The 21209-nt window shown below is 41.1% G+C and overlaps 1 protein-coding gene across 1 annotated transcript in view; it reads left to right on the top strand.

The window, feature by feature from the left end:
* The window catches only part of CDK6 (cyclin dependent kinase 6), a 221302-nt gene extending 201858 nt beyond the window's left edge, over positions 1-19444 (top strand). Inside the window, exons 5-7 of the mRNA XM_082662002.1 lie at positions 9472-9522; positions 13592-13727; positions 19211-19444. Of these exons, the coding sequence (XP_082518128.1) occupies positions 9472-9522; positions 13592-13727; positions 19211-19357 (334 nt within the window). The 3' untranslated portion in view covers positions 19358-19444. The remainder of the gene's footprint in view (positions 1-9471; positions 9523-13591; positions 13728-19210) is intronic.
* Positions 19445-21209: the final 1765 nt, after the last annotated feature.

The following is a 21209-nucleotide window of genomic DNA, read 5'->3' as shown; positions in this document are numbered from 1 at the left end:
ATTAGTAGATTATTCAGAACTTCCAGAGCACATCTCTCCAAACGGGTTCTTGATTGAGTATATGGTAGAATAAATGTTTGTCACTGTACTGCAATACGATGTACTTAAGCCTGTCATATATTTAGGCCTAAAGCAGTTTTCTTAGCAGATTTTTACTGTCCTGAATCTGTAATGTTTGCTTGGAAATATAATTTCTAAACTACTTTTTTTAAAACAGCTTTATTGACATATAATTCACATACCATACAATTCACCAATATAAATTTCACACTTCAGTGGTTTTTAGAGTAGTCTATCCAGAGTTGTGCAACCATCACCACAGTCAATGTTAGAATATTTTCATCACCCTAAAAAGAAACCCCATGCCCATTAGCAGTCACTCCTCATTTCCCCACAAGGCCCCCGTCCTAGGCAACCACTCGTCTACTTTCTGACTCCATAGATTTGCCTCTTCTATATATTGGAATATATGGATTCCAATAAATGGAATCATACAATGTGGTCTTTTGTGACTGGCTTCTTTTACTTAGCATAATGTTTTCAAGGGTCATCCATGTTGCAGCAGTGCTTCATTCCTTTTTATGACTGAATGATACTCCATGGTATGGCTGTACCACGTTCTGTTTATCCGTTTATCAGCTGATGGACATTAGGGTTCATTCTACTTTTTGGTTATTATGAATATGAATATGCTATGTACATTCATGTACAAGTTTTTGTAAGGACATATGCTCTCAATACTCTTGGGTGTATGTCTAGGTTTACTTAACTACCTTTTTTTGCATATTTTTTATTTTATATGTTATTTTTATTTTATTTTAAAGGAACACATCTAAAACTAAATTAATTATTTTCCAGTTTCCTCCTCCCTGTCCCCCACCACCGTCTCCCCACCTTTCTCATTCAGCCTGGCTTTACTAGTAATGCAAACTTCAAATCATGCTTCTCCTTCCAAGTCCCGTTCAGTCTTTCACCAAGTTCTGATCCCCTTCTGTTAAACATCTTTGCATCCTGGCCCATTTCCTTGTCCACCTAGTGCAGGTCCTTGTCATCTCATTCATGGCCTGGCCTTCCCATTGGCATCCCCAGCGCCATCTCCGTCCCGGCCAACTGGCCCAGTGAACCTCTGTCACATTAATCTTTCTAAAACACTGCTTCTATTTGCTGCTCATTGGAGTCACACAGACCAGCTTAGCCTCTTACTGGTCTGTGTTTCCTGGAATCAGTTACTTTACTTCTCATTGATAAAAGGAGGTTAATCAGACCACCTCCCAACATTCTAGTAAAGATTAAATGATTGCCCTGGGCTTTCAGCTCCCACCAGTAAAATTAGAGAAACTTCTCTACTTCATGACCCTGCATTTGTATATCTTGTCTCCTGTGGAAGCAAGGATCATTATGGTAGTATGTAGTATAGGTATGTATATTTATTTATAAAGTTATAAATTTGTATTTTAATATAAATTTATAATGAACTTACACTATTATATAAATATATAATAATTATTTTATTATAATATAAATGTATAAAATATATATTATAATTTAAATGTATGTTTATTATATATTTTTAAAATTAGTTATTTTATTTATTTACTTTGGGCTGTATTGGGTCTTCATTGCTGTGCGCAGGCTTTTCTCTCGTTGCAGCGAGCAGGGGCTACTCTTCATTGCAGTGCACGGGCTTCTCATTGTGGTGGCTTCTCTTGTTGCGGAGCGTGGGCTCTAGGTGCACAGGCTTCAGTAGTTGTGGCACGTGGGCTCAGTAGTTGTGACTCGCAGGCTCTAGAGCACAGGCTCAGTAGTTGTGGTGCACAGGCTTAGCTGCTCCGCGGCATGTGGGATCTTCCCGGACCAGGGATCGAACATGTGTCCCCTGCATTGGCAGGTGGATTCTTAACTGCTGCGCCACCAGGGAAGCCCTGTTTATTATATATTAAGACCATACATTATACAATCTAATTTATATTTAATATTTATTTGGGCGGGGGCGGGGGGGAGGGATAATCTCCTAGCACCTAATGCAGCCCTTTGTGCTTAGTAGGTGATCACTCGATTAGTGTTTACAAAGTAAATCAATTAATTGATTTTCTGCTTAATCTGGTTATTTGAATAGGTGGTAATTGTAAGGTGATAAATTGACATTTTTAACTTAACAGATAACAACTTTGGAACTGAACATGGGTTACAAGTATTAAAAAGCAAACATTCCCCTGGGTAATATTTTTCGAAAGGTCATTTTATGAACATGGAAAATTCCTCTGCTAATCAAGAAAGATAGCAGCTAAAGCATAGCTGCAGTTCAAATGCAGGTTACAGAGGTGTTCTATAGGGTGATCCATGACTTCCTCATCTTTTTAGTACAATGAAAGTACTGTAACTAAACAAAATCTTTCATCTTCCATTATGCATGAATCATTACCTTTCTATAACAGGTATATCAGCATACACGTCTCATCTGCTAGAAAACATACCCTACTTTTAATTGTTGTTTTGCACTGTCCATTAAGATTATGAATAGTATTTATATGTTCTTTTAGTTGTTTGCTTTAAAAGGCATGAGTCCGAAACTTGGTCCCCTTTGTAATTTGACCCAAGCAAATTCACTTCACTGATAAGACAATGGTGAGTGAGTTTTTTTGCTAAACCTACATTTAGAATTGCCAATTCAAAATGAATTAATGTTTATTGGAAATTTTGACATTCATGCTTTCTTTTCTTGATGATAAAGGTATAAGGATTCTAACAGGTGTAGAGAATATATATAGTGACGCCAGAGGAAGGACTATTAGGTTTAAGTTTGACTCGAGCACCCACCACACAGTGACAGATGTCCTCTTCCTTTCTTGTTCACCATGTAAAATATTTTACCTTATCATCTGTGTGTAATAGCGGCCAGGAACCAGAAATATCTACCATGTATACGTGTGAGAAAGTGTGTATATTTAGCTGCTGCATATTATAGGGCTATTATAAACTGGACATTTTACAGAGGCTAAATGACTTTCTAAGGTCATACAGGGAGAAGTGGCTGAGTAGGGGTTCGGTCACACCCAGGACAGTCTATCACCAGAATCTATGCCCTCTCCCCAGTCAGCAAGTATCCTGAAAAATCAACATGTTGCGGGGCGGGGGAGGGGGGGAATGTTAAGGTTTAACCTCTCACAGATTTAATAAAGCCTTGGGGAAATCCTTGATTAAAACCCCAAGGTCTACACTTGTTTTGGCACAGCAGTGCCTGAGGTGAGGTGAGAAGAGAAATGACTCTGCTGTGGTTTGAAATGAATGCAATTTGCCATTGTATTTTGCAGGAATCTCCCTTTGGTTAGGAAAAAAGAAAAAAAAAAACATGTATAAATGAAAATGTATGTGTTTCATAGAGTTTATTTTATCAGCATTAACTATTATCAAGTATAATGGTGAAGAAAGATATTTGAGGAAAATACTTGGAAATAACCTAAAATCCTCTTTCGTAAAAACATAGCAATGTTCAGTTTCAGATATTGTCCCCCAAATATTGCTTACCTTGTCAAATAAGTTGCCTTCTAAGGGGAGCATGGCAAAGTCCTTCCAGTAGGCTCCTCTGGAGTTTATGTGGGAATTCATAATAGAAAGAGGCTCAGGGGCATGAGAGACAGAAGGAGGGTTTCTGCAATAGAATGTAAAAGTCCCAGAGAGTGTGGAGAAAATCTTCTGAAGAATAACAACAATCATAAGCAAGGGGAAGAGAAAAGAAATGTAGGTATAAAATGGGAAATGGATTCATGATACTCAGATTCAACAAAGGTCTTTAGCAATAATGTTTGTGCGCTGTTACCCAGCCACTTGGTTAAACTACTGAAAAGTATCTAAATGAAGTGATTAATTGTAGTTTTTGATGTAGTAAAATGCATAAAAGTTACTGACCTTCAGTAATGTTCTGTATAATAAAAGGATTTTTTAACGTGTTAATTCAGTAAAGCAATTGCAGTCTTCATTTTGGGATGTTTTTGGTAGGAGTGATCTTTCCATTTTATTATTTAACCCCCCAACCCAAAAATGTGTATATAAGAATTTTTTTAGAAATATAAAAACAGCCCTCAGATTTACTGTCTTCAATAGAATATCTCTGTCGTTAACTGTATTTTTAAATAATTAGTTTAAAAGAATTCCTGAGTATGTCACCTGGGAGGCTTATGTCTAAAAACAGACAAGATAGGATAGCTTTGTGGACCTCCTCCCTGCAGTGACTTTTTCTAAAAATGCATGACGTTTTATCTTTGATGAAGCTCTGTCTCATGATATATACCAGAGCATTCCTCTTCCATCTTCCATCTCCATGCGGGGCCTCTGTACCTAACATCCTAGGATTACCAGGAGAGGTAGATTCTTAGGCAGTGGGAAGAAACAGAGTTTAAAGTTATTGTGAACCTCCTCAGGTTGTCTCTCTCTGGCCATCTCTATCTCAATCTCAGTCTTTCAGTCTTTCTGTGTCTTTTATTCTCCGCCATTTTGCTCCTTCAACCCTCTACTTCCTTCCAGCTCAGCTTTATGTCTTGATAATAAAGAACCAGCCAAGTCGGACTCATACATGTGTGTGTTTTAGCCAAACCATCCCTCAATTATACGGTTATTCCAGGCAGTAGAATTAAACTCTCCCTCATCACTAAACCAAAGAATATAATCAAAGATTATGTTCATATTTGTCCACCTAAAATATGCCATAAATTATATGAATTGAAGCCTCTTTGGCTCAGCTAATATGGGGGAGGAAGAATATTCAAAATAACCTCAATGAAAATCCCGGTCCTGTGTGCTTCTTCAGTTCATGGTGCACACATACCTGATACAGCCAAGACTTCTTACCAAAGAGCCTTATTTAAAGATAGAATAAGGTCCTTAGGGTGATCTTATTCTTACGTCTCCACACTCCACCATAGTACACCCAGGAGTTCATCATGATGAAAGGTTTCATCTCTCCTCTAAATCCATTGTACCTCTCCATGCTCCTTACGTTCATAGCACCCACTATCATAAAACCAGCTCATACAAACTATTCCAACTTTTCAGCTGAAAACTGAATAGATGGTTCTAAGAGTTTGATCAGATTCATGACCAACCTCTTGGTCAGCTGAGAGTACCAGTTCCAATTAGGCCTGTTGTCCCCTTCATGTGACCCATTTCTCTTGTCTTGTGACTATGTCTTTGCATCCAGAGATCCATTTTATAGGAGCTAATTGCATGCAGTCAGGGTTCAGTAGCTCTTATAACTCAAGCCAACCCACATTTGCTGCAAAGACAAATTAATAGACCCCAGAGTCACATACCAAGTCTTCCTAAGGTGGCAAAAGGCAATCTGAGTGCTACACCGAATTGCAGGCTCTGAGTTTCTAGTATCCCCTAGCAGGTTTTACTGAGTGTTCACAGAAGAGTGGTTATGATTCAGACCTTCTGCTTGCTGCCCTCATTAAAGGAAGCCAAACTGATGGGCCAGTCCTAACTCAGGGATGGCAGGCACATTTCATTTTGTGGGCCAAGTCCAACCAATAGAGGTACGACTTCAGGCTCTTGCAGTATGGTAGACCACGTGACTTGAAAGTCCTCTGCTAAAACATGTAGCAAATGTAAGATAAAATAGAGCAAACTTAAATGCATAGCAGAACTAGCAAAAAAGTTAGAATATTGCCAAGGGACAAAAACAAGAAAAGAGCTCAAAACCAAAACAGTAGGGACATGAGCCACTGCTGCAGCTGAGCTTCAGGCTGGGGTCTCAGTGCCCACCCCAGGAAAGAGATGTTCTTACGCCTTTGCCTGGAGACATCCATTCACGTTAGTCTGCTTTGTTTGTTTCCCGATAGCCATGCCAACATATTTATTTTAAACTGCTCCATAATCCTCACAAGTAATTTCACTCATGCTTCTGTGGATACCAGTCTTCTTCATGAAGGGTGAGGGACTTGGCATGTTTACATAGCGACTTAACCAGCTCAGCAGATTAAACTGATGCTCTCTGTTCCCTCTGTGCTTACTGACCTGGCACACTCACCACTCCAGCCATTTGAGATACTTGCTTAGCAAGAAAGGGTCATTTGTGTTTGTTCCCAAACCTCATAATGCCGGCTATATTTAGTTTTATAATTTCATACTTTATTTTATTTTTAATTTTTTTAAATTTATTTTTGGCTGCGTTCGGTCTTCATTGCTGTGCGCAGGCTTTCTCTAGTTGTGGCGAGCGGGGGCTACTCTTCGTTGCGGTGCGCGGGCTTCTCATCGTGGTGGCTTCTCGTTGCGGAGCACGGGCTCTAGGTGCACGGGCTTCAGTAGTTGTGGCACGTGGGCTCAGTAGTTGCGGGCTGTAGAGCGCAGGCTCAGTAGTTGTGGTGCATGGGCTTAGTCGCTCCGCGGCATGTGGGATCTTCCCAGACCAGGGATTGAACCCACGTCCCCTGCACTGGCAGGCGGATTCTTAACCACCGCACCGCCAGGGAAGTCCCAATAATTTCATACTTTAATATTAAGAAAAATAGATGAGTGTGAAGAGAAAGAGAACTGTTGATTCTTTGCAACCCGAGTTCTATGCTTTGGAAGGAATTTTAAAATGGTGCATCAATTAAGATGTGTGAGCTAAACAGCTATAAAAGATTGGGCTGTAGGAAGATTTAAAGATCTGGAAGGGCCTTCATCAGTTAGTTTGTGGAGAGACTAGAGAGTCTCAATCTGGTGAACTGCTTTGTTCCTTGTTAAAGTAGAGCAAGACTTTAAAGACATTTAGACACTTGCAAAGCCATCTGAGTAAGAATCCCATAGGCACCCGCTTATGAGACACAGGTTCTCTACACAGCGCTCTTCACAGGGTCCCTGTGCTATTTCACCCCAGAGGCTCAGCTAAAGTGACTGTCTGTGATTGCAGAGAACATTAGTAACCAAAATAAAAGTATTACGACATAATAATGAAGCATACAGGCTTTGGGGCAAGGCAGACCTGGCTTGAATTTTAAGTCTGCAATTTGTTATGTGTCCTTAGGTAAGTCAGGAAGCTTCTCCAATCCTCAGTTTCCTCATCAGAAAATAGGGATGATAATAATACTACCTTGCTCCTGGAGTTTTTGTGAGAATTAAATGATACAATGTTTGGGGAGCATGTGGCACTATGTCGGGTACAACACCAGTGCCCTATGAATAGTAGCTGTTAAGATTCCATTGTTTAACTTTTCTAAAACTTTCACTTCTCACCTTGCTATCTTTCAGGACCTGTCTAGATGTCTTTTAGAATCCAAATCCATAATTCTTTATTAATTTGGCTGTGTTAGTGATGTCTGTATCCGTTTTCTAGGGTTTGCCATAACAAAATACCAAAGACTAAGTGGCTTAAACAACAGAAATTTGTTTTCTCACAGTTCTGGAGGCTGGAAGCCCAAGATCAAGGTGTCAGCTGGTTTGGTTTCTTCTGAGTTCTCTCTCCTTGGCTCACCTCCCTGCTGTGTCCTCACATGATCATTTCTCTGTGTGCACGCATGCCTCTGGTTTGGATTGGATTAGGGCCCACCCTAATGGCCTCATTTGGACTTACCCATCACTTTAAAGGCCCTCATTCTGAGGCACTGGGGTTGGACTTCAATGTGAATTGGGGGCACGGGGCGGGGGGACACAATCCAACCATAACATTTACACAAGTAAATTATTTTCCACTTCATTTGAAAATAACCACCTTCAAGAATCATGGCCTGAATAGAAAGTGTATGGTTCAGTGTCTCCTAGCCACTGAAATGCCATGACTTTGTAGGAGTCTCCATATATAGCGTATATAGCAAGTTCGTTTATTGTGTGTAAAAAATATTTAAGAGGTCTGGTTTAAGGCTTTATAAATTGATATATAATATTTCTAAAACATGATCTCTGATAATAGGCTGCACATATTTTTTAAAACACATTATTGTTGAAAAATACTTTTTTTTTTTTTTTTTTGCGGTACATGGGCCTCTCACTGCTGTGGCCTCTCCCGTTGTGGAGCACAGGCTCCGGACGCGCAGGCTCAGCGGCCATGGCTCACGGGCCCAGCCGCCCCGCGGCATGTGGGATCTTCCCAGACCGGGGCACGAACCCGCGTCCCCTGCAACGGCAGGCGGACTCTCAACCACTGCACCACCAGGGAAGCCCGAAAAATACTTTTTTATGTCATTTGTTGAGCAAGGAGTTAGGGAACATTTACATGTGTACCATGGGTATATATAAAATCAAATAAGATATGTATTAACTGAGCACCTGTTCAGGTAAAGCGCTAAGCCACAGGTTAGGGGCAAACCTAGAACACTCCCTGCTCTCTACTTAAGAAAATGCCAGAAATGTCACCAAGTGAGTTCATTTAATTGTCAGTTGAATGCTCAGTATAGATAATGAGTCTTGTGTGTTCACAATTGCCTCTGAAGCCCAGAGTTAGGATTTTGAACTTGTGATGTTTAGCTACCATAATATTGGGAGAAAGGGGAGTGGTATAATCAGAAAAACAGACCCATAGGTAGCTCACTACAGCATTCAGGACAAGTGGAAGGAGAGAGAACTGTGAGGAAGTACTGCGATAGCAGAGTGATATTAAGAAAGGGTGCTCTGTCAGAAAACAAACTTATGGTTACCAAAGGGGAAAGAGAGGGGAGGGGTAAATGAGGAGTATGAGATTAACAGATACAAACTACAATACATAAAATAGATAAGCAACAAGACCTACTGTGTAGCACAGGGAACTATATTCAATATCTTCTAATAACCTATAATGGAAAAGAATCTAAATATATGTGTATATATGTGTATGTATTTGTATATATATAGTTGAATCACTTTGCTGTATACTTGAAACTAATACAATATTGTAAGTCAACTATATTTCAATTAAAAAAAGGAAGGGTGCTCTGAGAAGGATCTGACCAAGAATAATATCAAAGAATTCCACAGGGCTTCCCTGGTGACACAGTGGTTGAGAGTCCACCTGCTGATGCAGGGGACACGGGTTCGTGCCCCAGTCCGGGAAGATCCCACATGCCGCAGAGCGGCTGGTCCCGTGAGCTATGGCCGCTGAGCCTGTGCGTCCGGAGCCTGTGCTCCACAACGGGAGAGGCCACAGCACTGAGAGACCCGCATACAGCAAAAAAAAAGAATTCTACATACCTCTGGTTTGAGCCTATGATAGCGATGTGTTCCAGCCTACCACAAAATTAAGTAGAACTTTGAGGCCAGGGCCTGTATATGACGGTGGCAGTGTTGTTACAATGACTGAGAATAGGTTACCCAGGATTATCAAGTATGGGAGTCAGGCACCGCCAGATATTCATAAGAGATCTTACTGTAAGGGGAATGCAAGAAAAACCTTCATTTACCAAAGGTTACTTCTTCCCCACACAAAGAATATTTTGATTCCTGTTAAATAATGATCAAAACAAGTATGATTGAAATGTAACCAGAGAAAAACTCCTTGTTTAATATGTATCTTGTTTCTTTCAGGCCGCTTTTTCGTGGAAGTTCAGATGTCGATCAGCTAGGAAAAATCTTGGAGTAAGTATTAACTGTAATTTTACATCTGTGTCTGTAACATTAAAACATTACAGTGACCTTCCTCTGACGTTTATGTAATATGTTTATCTCTTGTCTTTCCTACCCCAAGCTGCTGCTGCTGCAGACAATGTTACTGTTTGTGTGGTGAGTGGGGACATGGTAGACGTCTGCTGTTTTGTGCAGAGCCCATCATGCCTTGTGGCCTGATTGCTCTGCTCTGGAAGCTTTTATGTTGCTCGTGTGGATCTTTTGACAGCTGCCCTTTCTCTGCTTGGCTGAGCTCCAGTTCTTTAAGTTCAGCTGTGTTATCTGCTTGGGGTCATTTCAGATGCTTCCACTCAGAGGTGGGGCGCTCAATGACCAGGTAACCCATCCTTACCCACTGGGCTTCCTGTCCCCATTGAGTATCCTGTAGTCATCCAGGTTGGTTTTACATTGTTTTGTTTTGTCTTCCTGGACAAAGGATGGTATGCTACAAATCCATTTTTCTTTGGAACACTGAAAAAGGAGATAAGGATCCTAGGTTTCAATCCTACGCCTGTGGCTAAATAACTGTGCAGTCTTGAAAAAGTCATTTAAAACACCGGGTAGAAGACTTACACAGTGCCTGGTACATAGTACATGTTTTTAAAAAAATGTTAGCTATTATTATAATTCATCATTAATTGTTTAACCTTTTTGTTCCTTAACTTCTTCGCCTGAGAAATGAAACTTTAAGGCTTTCTTGTGCTCGAATTCTTTGGTTCCAGTTGTCTGTGACATAGCTCCTTGATGATTTTCAGAGTTCCACTAGCGTACATGTTTGTGCATGTGAGAGTATGGACGCTTTCGTGTGTCTAGAATGGGAAGAAGAGGCTTTTCTTTTCACAGAGCATGCAGTACAGCAACCTTTTGGGATCTATGTTGTTGCCAAGCCCCATCAGGATTCGGGTGGAGTAGGAAGAAAGTGGGAGTTCTAGAACCAAAAATAGCCCTGATCATTGCTCTGTACCATTTTATAGGCATCTAGTAATTTTTATGATATTTGCAGCCTGTAAAACTGATGAAAAGTCCCCCTAAAGAAAAGCATTATATTTTAACACTATTTTCTCATGTTTAACTGCTTAAAACAGTCGGAATAAACCCGGAACCTGAGTTTGTTCTTTCAGTGACTGGAAGCAGCTCCAATAGGCTTCTGTTAGTGCCAGAGTCACTGCTGAGTCAGAACCCAGTGGCTTTAAGGCCTGAAAAACATTTGCTAGTTTTATTGTCTGGGGGCTTCCTGGGTCCAGGGCAGCTGCCACGACGGCTGCTCCTGCCACTGCTACTGTCCGCTCTGTAAGATGGATGAACTCAGGACCAAACTTGCACATTACTCTCTGCTTCTGGGTGTCACGTTCTTTGATCATTCAATGATGAACTCCCATCTGTTCTTCCCTATCCCTGTTGAATGTATTTTGTGTGCATGTGATTGTGAAGAGGGAACTGTGAAAGTCAGGCATACCAGTGACTCTCTTGTTAAAAGTAAGAACAGTCTTGACTGAAACCAGCTTGCCAGACACTGACGTCCTTCACCTGCTTTTCCTTACTGACTCCACCTGGGCGTTCTGTCCACCTCTAACACCGACGTCTTCAATCATGTTAACGCTGCTGGTGCCCCTTAGTACGTGAAGCCAGTGGGACGGACCAGAAGGAACCTTTGACGAACACGTTTGACTTGCTTCCAAGGGAAAGCCATTTCCACTTTTGGCAAAGGCCTAAGATCCCAGGTTGCCAGCAGAAAAGAAGCCATAAAGTTTGATATGTTTTGTGCCTTTAGATTTTACTTCTTGGTTTCTGGCATTGTTTCACTGAAATTATATTCTGTTTCCTCTGAATGTATTCATTGCTTTGGCAGAGAGAAGAGGGACAATGCTGCACCCTAGTGTCACGTCTGAAGTACTTGAAAAATGATTTCTGTCTCAGCCACCACTGCCATTTATAGGTTTTGTGCTTTGTCAGTGTTTCCAGTACAAATGTCAACTTTTAAGGCTTATATTCGGCTTTGTCCAAATATTGAAATTTGATGCAAGCCCTTTTTAAGGGACCTATCAGAATTTCACAACACTCATATATAGGCCATAAATGTTCACACTAGATATTAAACTGCATATTTTTTAAAAGAAAGCCATATTCACATTCTCTTAAGGGGAAAACTGTTTCTGTGTTTTGGAAGATTTATACTTTCAAAGAACAGTAAGTACTTTGAAAGTGAAACTGAATGCTTTTAGCCTGTGACATTTTAGAGCATTTTTAAGAGCAGAGTCATCGTTAAATGGAAACAAAATACTGGATTTGGAATACGTTTGCTCCAGGCTCTGGGCTGAACTATGTGTGAAGTTGGCAGTTCATTTTATTCCTCATCCTCAGTTTCCCCATCTATATAATGGAAATAATAACACCTGACCTACTTGTCTCAGGAGGTGGTAGATTTAAGAACACTTTTATAAGTTATTTATATAAACAGGTATGTATATGTATGTATGTATACATCACACATATACATACAGGGACACTGTTTTTCTGAGAGCTTTTGGCATTCAACTGCCCACATTGCCAGATTTAGCTCAATATAAATATATTCAAAACTGCAAATAAAAAAGATTTTAAACTTGTACTAAGAGTTGTTATAATCGATTTCTAGGTGACTGGTGATAATATGCAAAAATATTGATATAAAAATGGCTAAAAGGCCAAAAATGACTGAAAGACAATTTTTTAAAGTTATTTAGTAAGCATTCTCCTGTTCTTCCTCTGCCTGTCCCATTCTATCTAAACACACACATTTTTTTTTTAAATAATAAATGGTAATTTTTTGTTTTCCTCTTTTTATTCTTATTCTAGATCTTGCTATTAAACAAATTAGTATGTTGCTCAAGTTGTCATTTCCATTCATCTGTTCCATAAACATGTCCATGAGTCTGTTTTTATCTACCTCAATAACCTGGCTCTCCCCACATGTCTGACAGAGGTAGGATTACTATGTCTTTCCCCAGACACCCAGTGATAGGTGTCTGCTCTTCCCAGGTGAGGTCTGTTACCTGGGCTCTGTTGAGGTGAGGGAAGGGGAAGAAAGCCCTACAGAGATCTTGTGACATTTACCACCACGTGTTCCTGCACCCTGGAGGACTTGTTCAGGAGGACATCCCCTGGGTCTTAGTCCCAGTGAGTGCAGGCCAAGAAGACGACAGTGCAGGCCAGCACCTTTTCTAACTGTAGTCAAAGCAGTTTTGCTCAGTATTTGAATAGTCATATAGTCTGTCCACTAAACAGCCTGTGCTGTTTTCATATCACTTGATGCTCTCTCTACCTTTCTGATCCCAGGATGGTTTTCAGGGGGAACATAAATGATACTGTTTTTATTAATTGTTTGCTCACTTTGTAATAGCATAAAATAGTTATATAAAATATTTAAATTATGGAAGTTAAATTTGATATTAAATTATAAAATGGTATTGCATAATATAGGACTACCATACCTTTTAGCCTCATTTTTTTGGTCTGGTTCTGATTTATGTAATTACTGTGTGAGGAATTATTCTTCAACCAAAAATGCAACCAAATTTATGTGTAAACAAATCATGTTAGATGAGTATCATAAAGGCATGTCAGTACAGGAGTGTTCGATCAGAGCACGAAAAGCACTCCTGGGCATAAAGGAAAATATGATATGCCCGTGCGGGTCTCCTTTGAATATATAGGTCCTGCTCTGTCAGTATTTCAGGGCTTATTGGTAATACAATAGTTTCCAGTTCTGCATGCTCTCTTACATTTTGTGTCTTCCGCCAAAGTAATCTCTTATCTCTTCCCAGTGGTTTTTACAGTTCTCCTGTGAGATTACCCTATTGCAGCACCTGATTACCCTGCCATGATCACCGTATTGCAGTAGGACAGAGAGAAATGGGAGTCCTGCCGGTCATACAAGTGATGAACTCCTGAGGCTCTGTGTCCCCCATGCCTGCCCCTTAGGCTTTACCTTCTTCTAGAATTGGTGGAAAAATCGCTTCAGCACAGCAGCTAATGCTTACATTCACCTGTGGTTCTTTTGTAGTGTAATTGGACTCCCGGGAGAAGAGGACTGGCCTAGAGATGTTGCCCTCCCCAGGCAGGCTTTTCACTCAAAATCTCCTCAACCAATTGAGAAGTTTGTAACAGATATTGATGAACAAGGCAAAGACCTACTTCTGGTAAGTTCACATGATGCAGAGTTGGTCTGCACTGTGCTCGTGAGAGACTTGCCGTGTCCATACTGGGCACTGGGCACAGTGTCAGTTCATCATCATGTGCCACAACCACACGGGGCAGAGGCCACAGTCTCTCTGCAGCTTTCATTTCCAGCCCTATAGCAGCTAGTGGCTTTTGATTCTGCAGTGTCTTCAGGTCCTATAGAAAGAGAAAGAGGGACTTCCCTGGTGGTGCAGTGGTTAAGAATCCGCCTGCCAATGCAGGGGATACGGGTTTGAGCCCTGGTCCGGGAGGATCCCACAGGCCGCAGAGCAACGAAGCCTGTGCACCACAACTACTGAAGCCTGCGCTCTAGAGCTTGTGAGCCACAACTACTGAGCCCGCGTGTTGCAACTACTGATGCCCGCACGCCTAGAGCGCGTGCTCCACAAGAGAAGCCACTGCAATGAGAAGCCCGTGCACCGCAACAAAGAGTAGCCTGCACTCGCCACAACCAGAGAAAGCCCGCGTGCAGCAACGAAGACCCAACGCGGCCAATAAATAAATAAATAAATAAATAAATACTGTGTATCAATAGATGCAGCCAAAATTTGAAAAAAAAAAAAATGAAAGAGTCTGATCCACACCCCTTCAGTCTGCCATCTTCGAATGTTCTTTTGAATGCAGCCTTAGAATCCTCTGGGTTCGTCTAAACACATGCTTCTTTAGAAGTAAATATTATGTTTCCTTGTTTACACTTTCATGCTACTTTAAGCAGCTTGTTTGGCATTTTAATGTGTCTTTTCTTAAACAGGCACATTTTTAGGAAGATGTTTTTCCAAAGGAACTGGATAGCAATACTCCTTTTAGTTATTGATTTATTTAATAAGTATTGAACGTGCCCTGACATATAAAATACCTCACTGAAAATAAAGACTTCTGTGCCCTGTTTGAGACTCAAACTCATAATACTTGGCTTTGTGCATAATTCTTTGTATTTGGAGACCAAACAGTAGGTAGAAGAAAGTACCTATGGGGCTACTCTTGGTGTTTGGAACTCAATGAGTAGTAATGAGTATCCTTTACCAGCTGAATTAACAACCTTTGATATCTAGCCAAGAAAGTGCTCCTAGACTCAGAAGCTTACTCCCATTCTGTCAGTATATTATGAATTTTAGATATAGACCTAAGAGTCTATAGGTCCTAGTAGACATGTTATGTATGCTTCAGCTCTGTGTGGACACAGCCATCGATTGGCATGTTTGCAGAGCCAAGGATTTTCCCACTGAAAGCCCTAACTCCATCGTCAGCTGATGGTGGCTCACTTTCTGATGCTTAGGCAAAAGTTCCCTCCACTGCCAAATTATAGACAAGGACAGCTCTATTCCTCCCCACTGTTGATTTGTAAGATACCTACTAGTGTGGCCTGGAAATGGAAAGCCATCCAGAGTGTAAATGCTCTGTCTCCGTACTGTGCATCACATGCTCTTAGCAACTCTGCTTTTCTCTGCCCTTTTCTCCACCTCATTGCTTCTTTTCAGTCCTACTGTCTGCTCCCCTAACTTTAGCTGGTCCCTTGTCTATCAGAACTTCAACTAATTCACAGATCCTTTCAGCTCTAATCCCACTGCTAGCATTTGCCCTGTCACTGTTTCCTATATCAGATTCCTACAAGGAGGAACCTGGCTGCCATACCTCACCTTTTTTGCCAATCCGTGATAAGGGTTGCTACCTACGGCCAGGCTGCACTCCTGGCCCAATCAGGTATGCCAGGAGACAGTGAGGACTGCGTGTTATAAAATATAGCCACCATAGGATTTCCTTTTCAGCAGGAACTTTGAATGAAACGTTCCTCTTAGTAGAGGATTCTGGACAGACAATGACAGTGATGAACAACTTTGGTAGTGAAGTAGCCCAGTCCTTCGGCTAACGGAACATCCAAAGACAACCCAAAAGATCTCCTGGCTCCAACATTATTAGGAATCATCAAGAAGAACTTAAAATGTAAAGATAACAGACAATGCCATGTGTTCATTCAGGGTCCCCCACTAGAGGTGGTGGCTTCCAAAGTCAGACCACACACTAGTGCTAATCTGAAGAAGTAGCAGGAGACAAAAAAGAAAAAGGAGCAAAGAAACCTACTAAAGAGAGAAGGAAGTAGGTAGACAAGGAATGGCAGCAGAGATTAGAAAAAGGAGAGGAATAAAAAGCAGAGCCAGTAACATCATGACCAGGTAAAACTTAAGCATGGAGCATAATATCCACAGGCATGCAGGGAAAGGACAGTCCAAGACCTTAAACCTCAGCAGTCTCTGAAAGCTCTCACTGTTTTATCCTAGAGGGACACAAGCTAGAACTCTAAAGCAGAGAAGGCAGGCCATTTGGTACAAGAGAGGCAGCTGAGATCCCAAAAGTAACTGTTGCCGCTATTGAAAATTTTTTACTAAGGAAGAAAAATAAAGAGTATTTTAGAAAGTTGTTTTATTTAAGAAACAATTAACATTTACAAGTTTAGCACTTTAAGAGTTATCCTTCATTTTTATCTGAAAAAACAGTTGACTTTATAGAATGCCTCAATCTTTCATGTATGGATGTATTATACATCAACATTTATAAATGCTCTTATGTAGATATATAAGTAGTGTGCAGTAACAAGACGATTCAGGGGAAGAATTATTTTTAGCAGGCAAAACCTACATATCTTTATAAGTTTTGTCCCCTTCATCATGATTAACTTGGGAGTCTGGGTACTTACTCCAAATATGATGCTCTTGCTGAAAAAAGTTTTGGAGTTCTTGCTATCAAACTGCTTTCAGAGCCTGAGATACTTTTTTTTTTTTTTTTTTTTTGGTCCTTGTATTAGTCTGTTTTCGATGCATAACAAACAACAAAAAAAAATCTCACTAGCATACAGCAATAAGCCTTTGTTTCTTGCTCATGTGTCTTCACATTGGCAGAGACGGCTCTTTGAGTCATCTAGAGCAACTCTGCTTCAGCCAGTGGGTCAAGTACTGGTCTTCTCCACGTGTCTCATTCTGGGGCCCAGGCCCTAGGGCCTTTGGCTCCCCGCGACATGTTTTTCTCATCCTAGAAGGTAGGTGCTCCCAGAAGGGCAAGCAGAAACCTACGATGCCCCTGAAGGCCTAGGCTCGGAAGAGATAGCCTGCCATTTCTGTCCACATTCCATTGGCCAAAGGAAGTTACATGGCCAACTTTAATAGAAGAACGAATACTTCTCCCATGGAGAGGGGGAAGGAAAGAAAAGGAATATGTGTCAGAAAATGATCCAGTCCACTGTAGTAGTCAACTCTTGACTAGGTGGTAATTCAAAAGCTCATTTTTTAAGCAGTTATTTGACAAGCAAATTATATTTTTTTGCAGAAACAATATTATTATGCAAGATTTTAAAATTAGTTCTCAAAATAGCCAATTGTTCTACTGAGGTAGAGCAGTAATAGGATTCAGCCACCTTTTCTAACAATATTTCTATAGGACAAAATGTATTACAACCTCCAACTTGAGATTCTCACACACACCCCACCTTAGGCTAAAGATTTCTCCTTTTCTCTACCCTCTTCCCAGACCTAAGCCATCCGTATAGTGTGGGAACAGGGATTCCTCTCAGATAATCCTCTAGGGACATGTCTCTCTGTCTTGGACATATCTCCACAACTTTTTTTTTCTTTTTCCTATGTCCTGGGAATTAAACTGGCTGCTTCCTTTTCTAATGCCACTACGTAATTTTTTCCTTCTTGGACTCTGGGAAGAGAAAACTCAGGCTCAAGAATTTTGCCCCTGCTTTCCTGTCCTTTGGGAATTCAGCCCTTGTGAAGCTTTTCTCAAGATGTTTATTGCTATTAGAGACAGTAGAACCATTCTACGAACAATCTCCTTCCTCTGCTTGTCGTTTGGGTCTTTGATTTTCAGAAGACACTATGCGCAGGTTGGCGTCCACGGACTAGTAGGGAGCTCAGGATAAATAAGATTTCAGGGGACCCAACAGGTCACCTGAAGTTAAATGTAGAATTTTCTGTTTGTATGTGTTTTTCTAGCTCAGTTGCATTCAGCAGAGTTTTAGAGGAGTCCTAATCCACTCAGGACCTAAGACTGTGAGATACTTAAGCGCAGAAACCCAGATTAAATGGAAGAGGTCTACATAAGCATGATAACGTTAAGTCTAGATTACACAGAGGACTGAAATCAAGAGAAATTTCAGATCCCCAGCCCACTTCAGTAGACACTGCATCACAAGGATGGAGAAGCTGGTATAGCTTCTCTGCTACATGTGAGCTCCTGGGGCAGAGGGTGGGGGAAGACATTACTCATCATTAGTGCTTGCCACCTGCTAGGCATGCTGGAGGAGTTGGTGGAAGGAGAGGAGGAGGACTTTTTTTTTTTTTTAAAGATGTTGGGGGTAGGAGTTTATTTAGTTATTTATTTTTGCTGTGTTGCGTCTTCGTTTCTGTGCGAGAGCTTTCTCTAGTTGTGGGAAGCGGGGGCCACTCTTCATCGCGGTGCACGGGCCTCTCACTGTCGCGGCCTCTCTTGCTGTGGAGCACAGGCTCCAGACTCGCAGGCTCAGTAGTTGTGGCTCACGGGCCTAGTTGCTCCGCGGCATGTGGGATCCTCCCAGACCAGGGCTCGAACCCGTGTCCCCTGCGTTAGCAGGCAGATTCTCAACCACTGCGTCACCAGGGAAGCCCCGAGGAGGAGGATTTGAAGAGCGAGATTACCTGGGGTTGGAGTGGAAATGGCACTGAACTAGGGAAACGTTGTGACTGATTATATATCAACAGCTTGGGAATGCAGATTGCTGCTCCAGAGTTCACCTTTCCCTCCTTTCACCTTCTACGTGCACTTGAGTCAACGCCTGGAATAGAGTTTAGTGACTTGACTTGAATCTGATGGTCCCCTTGTAGGGCTGCTGCTAGCCCATATGGCACCTTGACTTGAATTAGAAGGAAGGCATCTCTTTCTCTGGGTGGCGCAGCCCTGGGGCAGTGGATCAGGATAATTAGGGTCTAGGCTTTAGCCCTTACTTGTTGCCTTCTCCACTGGCCCTGGGTTCAGTAATTATCCTTTACACCTGAACAAGGCAACCCCCTTCCATTCCCTGCTCATTGATAAAATCAGGGTAAAAAATTAGGGTGAAGATTCTGACTATAGCACTAAGTTTGCTAGCATCAGAAAAATCACTACCCTAAATAAAGTTATATGCATGCTGTAATAATAATATGATAGGGTTGGAGAGAAATGCTGGGTGGGTAACAGTCCACAGGCAACCCAGAAGGTGTTGCCTTTTCCTGAGCAGACATATATGAGTACTGTCTACATTGTATTTAGTGTCCCTTGAAGTAGATATTCATTCTCTTTTATAGACACATGTAATACGGGACAGTGAGTAGATGCATAATTATGTGTGGCAGTGAATAGACGCATAACTATGTAAGCACGTTATTTAAATGGATATGTTTTATGTCAATCTGTTATTTTTTCTCTGTCACAGAAGTGCTTGACATTTAATCCAGCCAAAAGAATATCAGCCTACAGTGCCCTGTCTCACCCATACTTCCACGACCTGGAGAGGTGCAAGGAAAACCTGGATGCCCACCTGCCGCCCAGCCAGAACAGCTCAGAAATGAATACAGCCTGAGCTGCCTTGAGCTGATCATCCGGAGAACCTCCTTGGTAGCTGATGGGTCCCCTGAGTAAGCCCTGCAGAGCTGCTGAGGATCACTGGCTGGAGACCTTCTAGCTGCCATCTTCTGGATGGGCTCTGCTTCTCTGAGGAAACAGCCTCGTTTACTGTTTTGAAATCAATGCAAGAGTGATTGCAGCTTTATGTTCATTCATTTGTTTGTTTGTCTGTTTGTTTTAAGAACCTGGAAAAATTCCAGAAGAGAAGCTGCTGACCAATTGTGCTGCCATTTCATTTTTCTGATCTTGAATGCTGCCAGTGTGAAGTGAGCAATCCAGACACAGCTGAGTTATGATGTAATCTCTCTGCAGGTGCTGGAGCCTGATTTGGTACTTTTGAGTGAGTGTGTGTGCGTGTGCATGTGTGTGCGTGTGTGTGTGTGTGTGTGTGTGATTCTTGATCTCTTAAAAAGTGTTACTTTCTGTAAACAACAAGAATAATTGAATTTTAAAGGCTCAAAGTGACCGCTAAATAACAGGTGTCTGTTGACTAAAGGTGATTCACCAAAATGGGCTTCTCAGATTTAAAGTTGAGCCTATGTCCTTAGCATTTCTTTTCTGGCCCAAAGCAGTAAATTTGCTAATAGTAAAAGGTCCACTATCTAGGTGAAGTTTTATACACACAGCAAAAAGAAAAAAAAAATTCTACTATCTTTTAAGAAACCTGTTTTTTGAAGCACAAATTCTATTTACTTTTCAAAAAGCTCATTTACTCCTTGTAATTTTAACCTGTATAATGTGCTTTATTGTTTCTTTTGAAAAATACCTATAAGCTTTTTCTTAACTTGCTGTAGATTTAGGGAGTGTACCTCAACTAGGTAAAATCGTCAAAAAATAATAGAGAAAGCCTTTATTTCCTGGTTTGGAATTTATTTTCTTTGTGGGTTTTGTTGTTATTTTGTTTTGGTTTTGATTTTAGGAATTTGTCAGAAACTGTTTCCTGTTTGGGTTTGGAGGATAGTTCTCTCTGACTAGAGACAGGAATGGCATTTAAGTTTTCCCCCACCTATTACACTGTACTTTTTCTACCGAGCACTGCCTCATTTGCAAAGTATCCATCTTATCTATCCGCCAGCGCATCTAGTATGTATTACTACCCTTACATAATTAATAACAGATTGCTTAAGCTGTTCTCATGCACCTCCTACTTTCTTTCTTTCAATGAACCTTTCATAAATAGTTTGATTCAGATTTATGGCTTATGGCTCCAATTCCACAATCCTAACAGAGTCCCATATGTTCTCCCTCTACTGCAATCTTCCTGCCTGGCATTTGGCATTCACGGTTGTTACCTAGGCAATGAGTAGAAGACTGGTTCTTCTCAATCACCAGCAAGTAGACTGCTTTAAAGTGTAACTTAGTGTTTTACAGCTTTATAGAATATATTGTCAGTGTAGTATCTGAGGGAATGTCCTTAACTATTTTTTAGAAATATATATTTACTCTATAAAATTACCTATTCTCCGTCGCCAGGCTGTGCTTGTTTCTAGTGCCTTATGCACATGCCCGCTCTCTGCAGAGCCAGCCTGACCTGGGCATTGTGAACAGCTTTACTTTTCCTCTTGCCATTTTCTCTACAGTTCTTTATATTCCATACCATCTCTGCCTTCTGTGTGGTTAGTGCTCAGTCGGCTCTAGTAACCAGAAGACACAGAGATGAAGTATCTTTTGGTAAGTTTAGCTAATTTCGCTTCCTGATTCATGTTTTACGAGCATGCAACAGTTAGACTGTGTTTAGAGTTAGGGTTTTCAAAGAATGGACATTGCTTCCCTCAGAAGAAAATGTGCCAGATGATGTTTATGCATAA

Source organism: Grampus griseus (genome assembly GCF_964374135.1).
Source record: "Grampus griseus genome assembly, chromosome: 9".
Classification (NCBI taxonomy): domain Eukaryota; kingdom Metazoa; phylum Chordata; class Mammalia; order Artiodactyla; family Delphinidae; genus Grampus; species Grampus griseus.
This window is presented reverse-complemented; position numbering and strand designations above follow the sequence as displayed.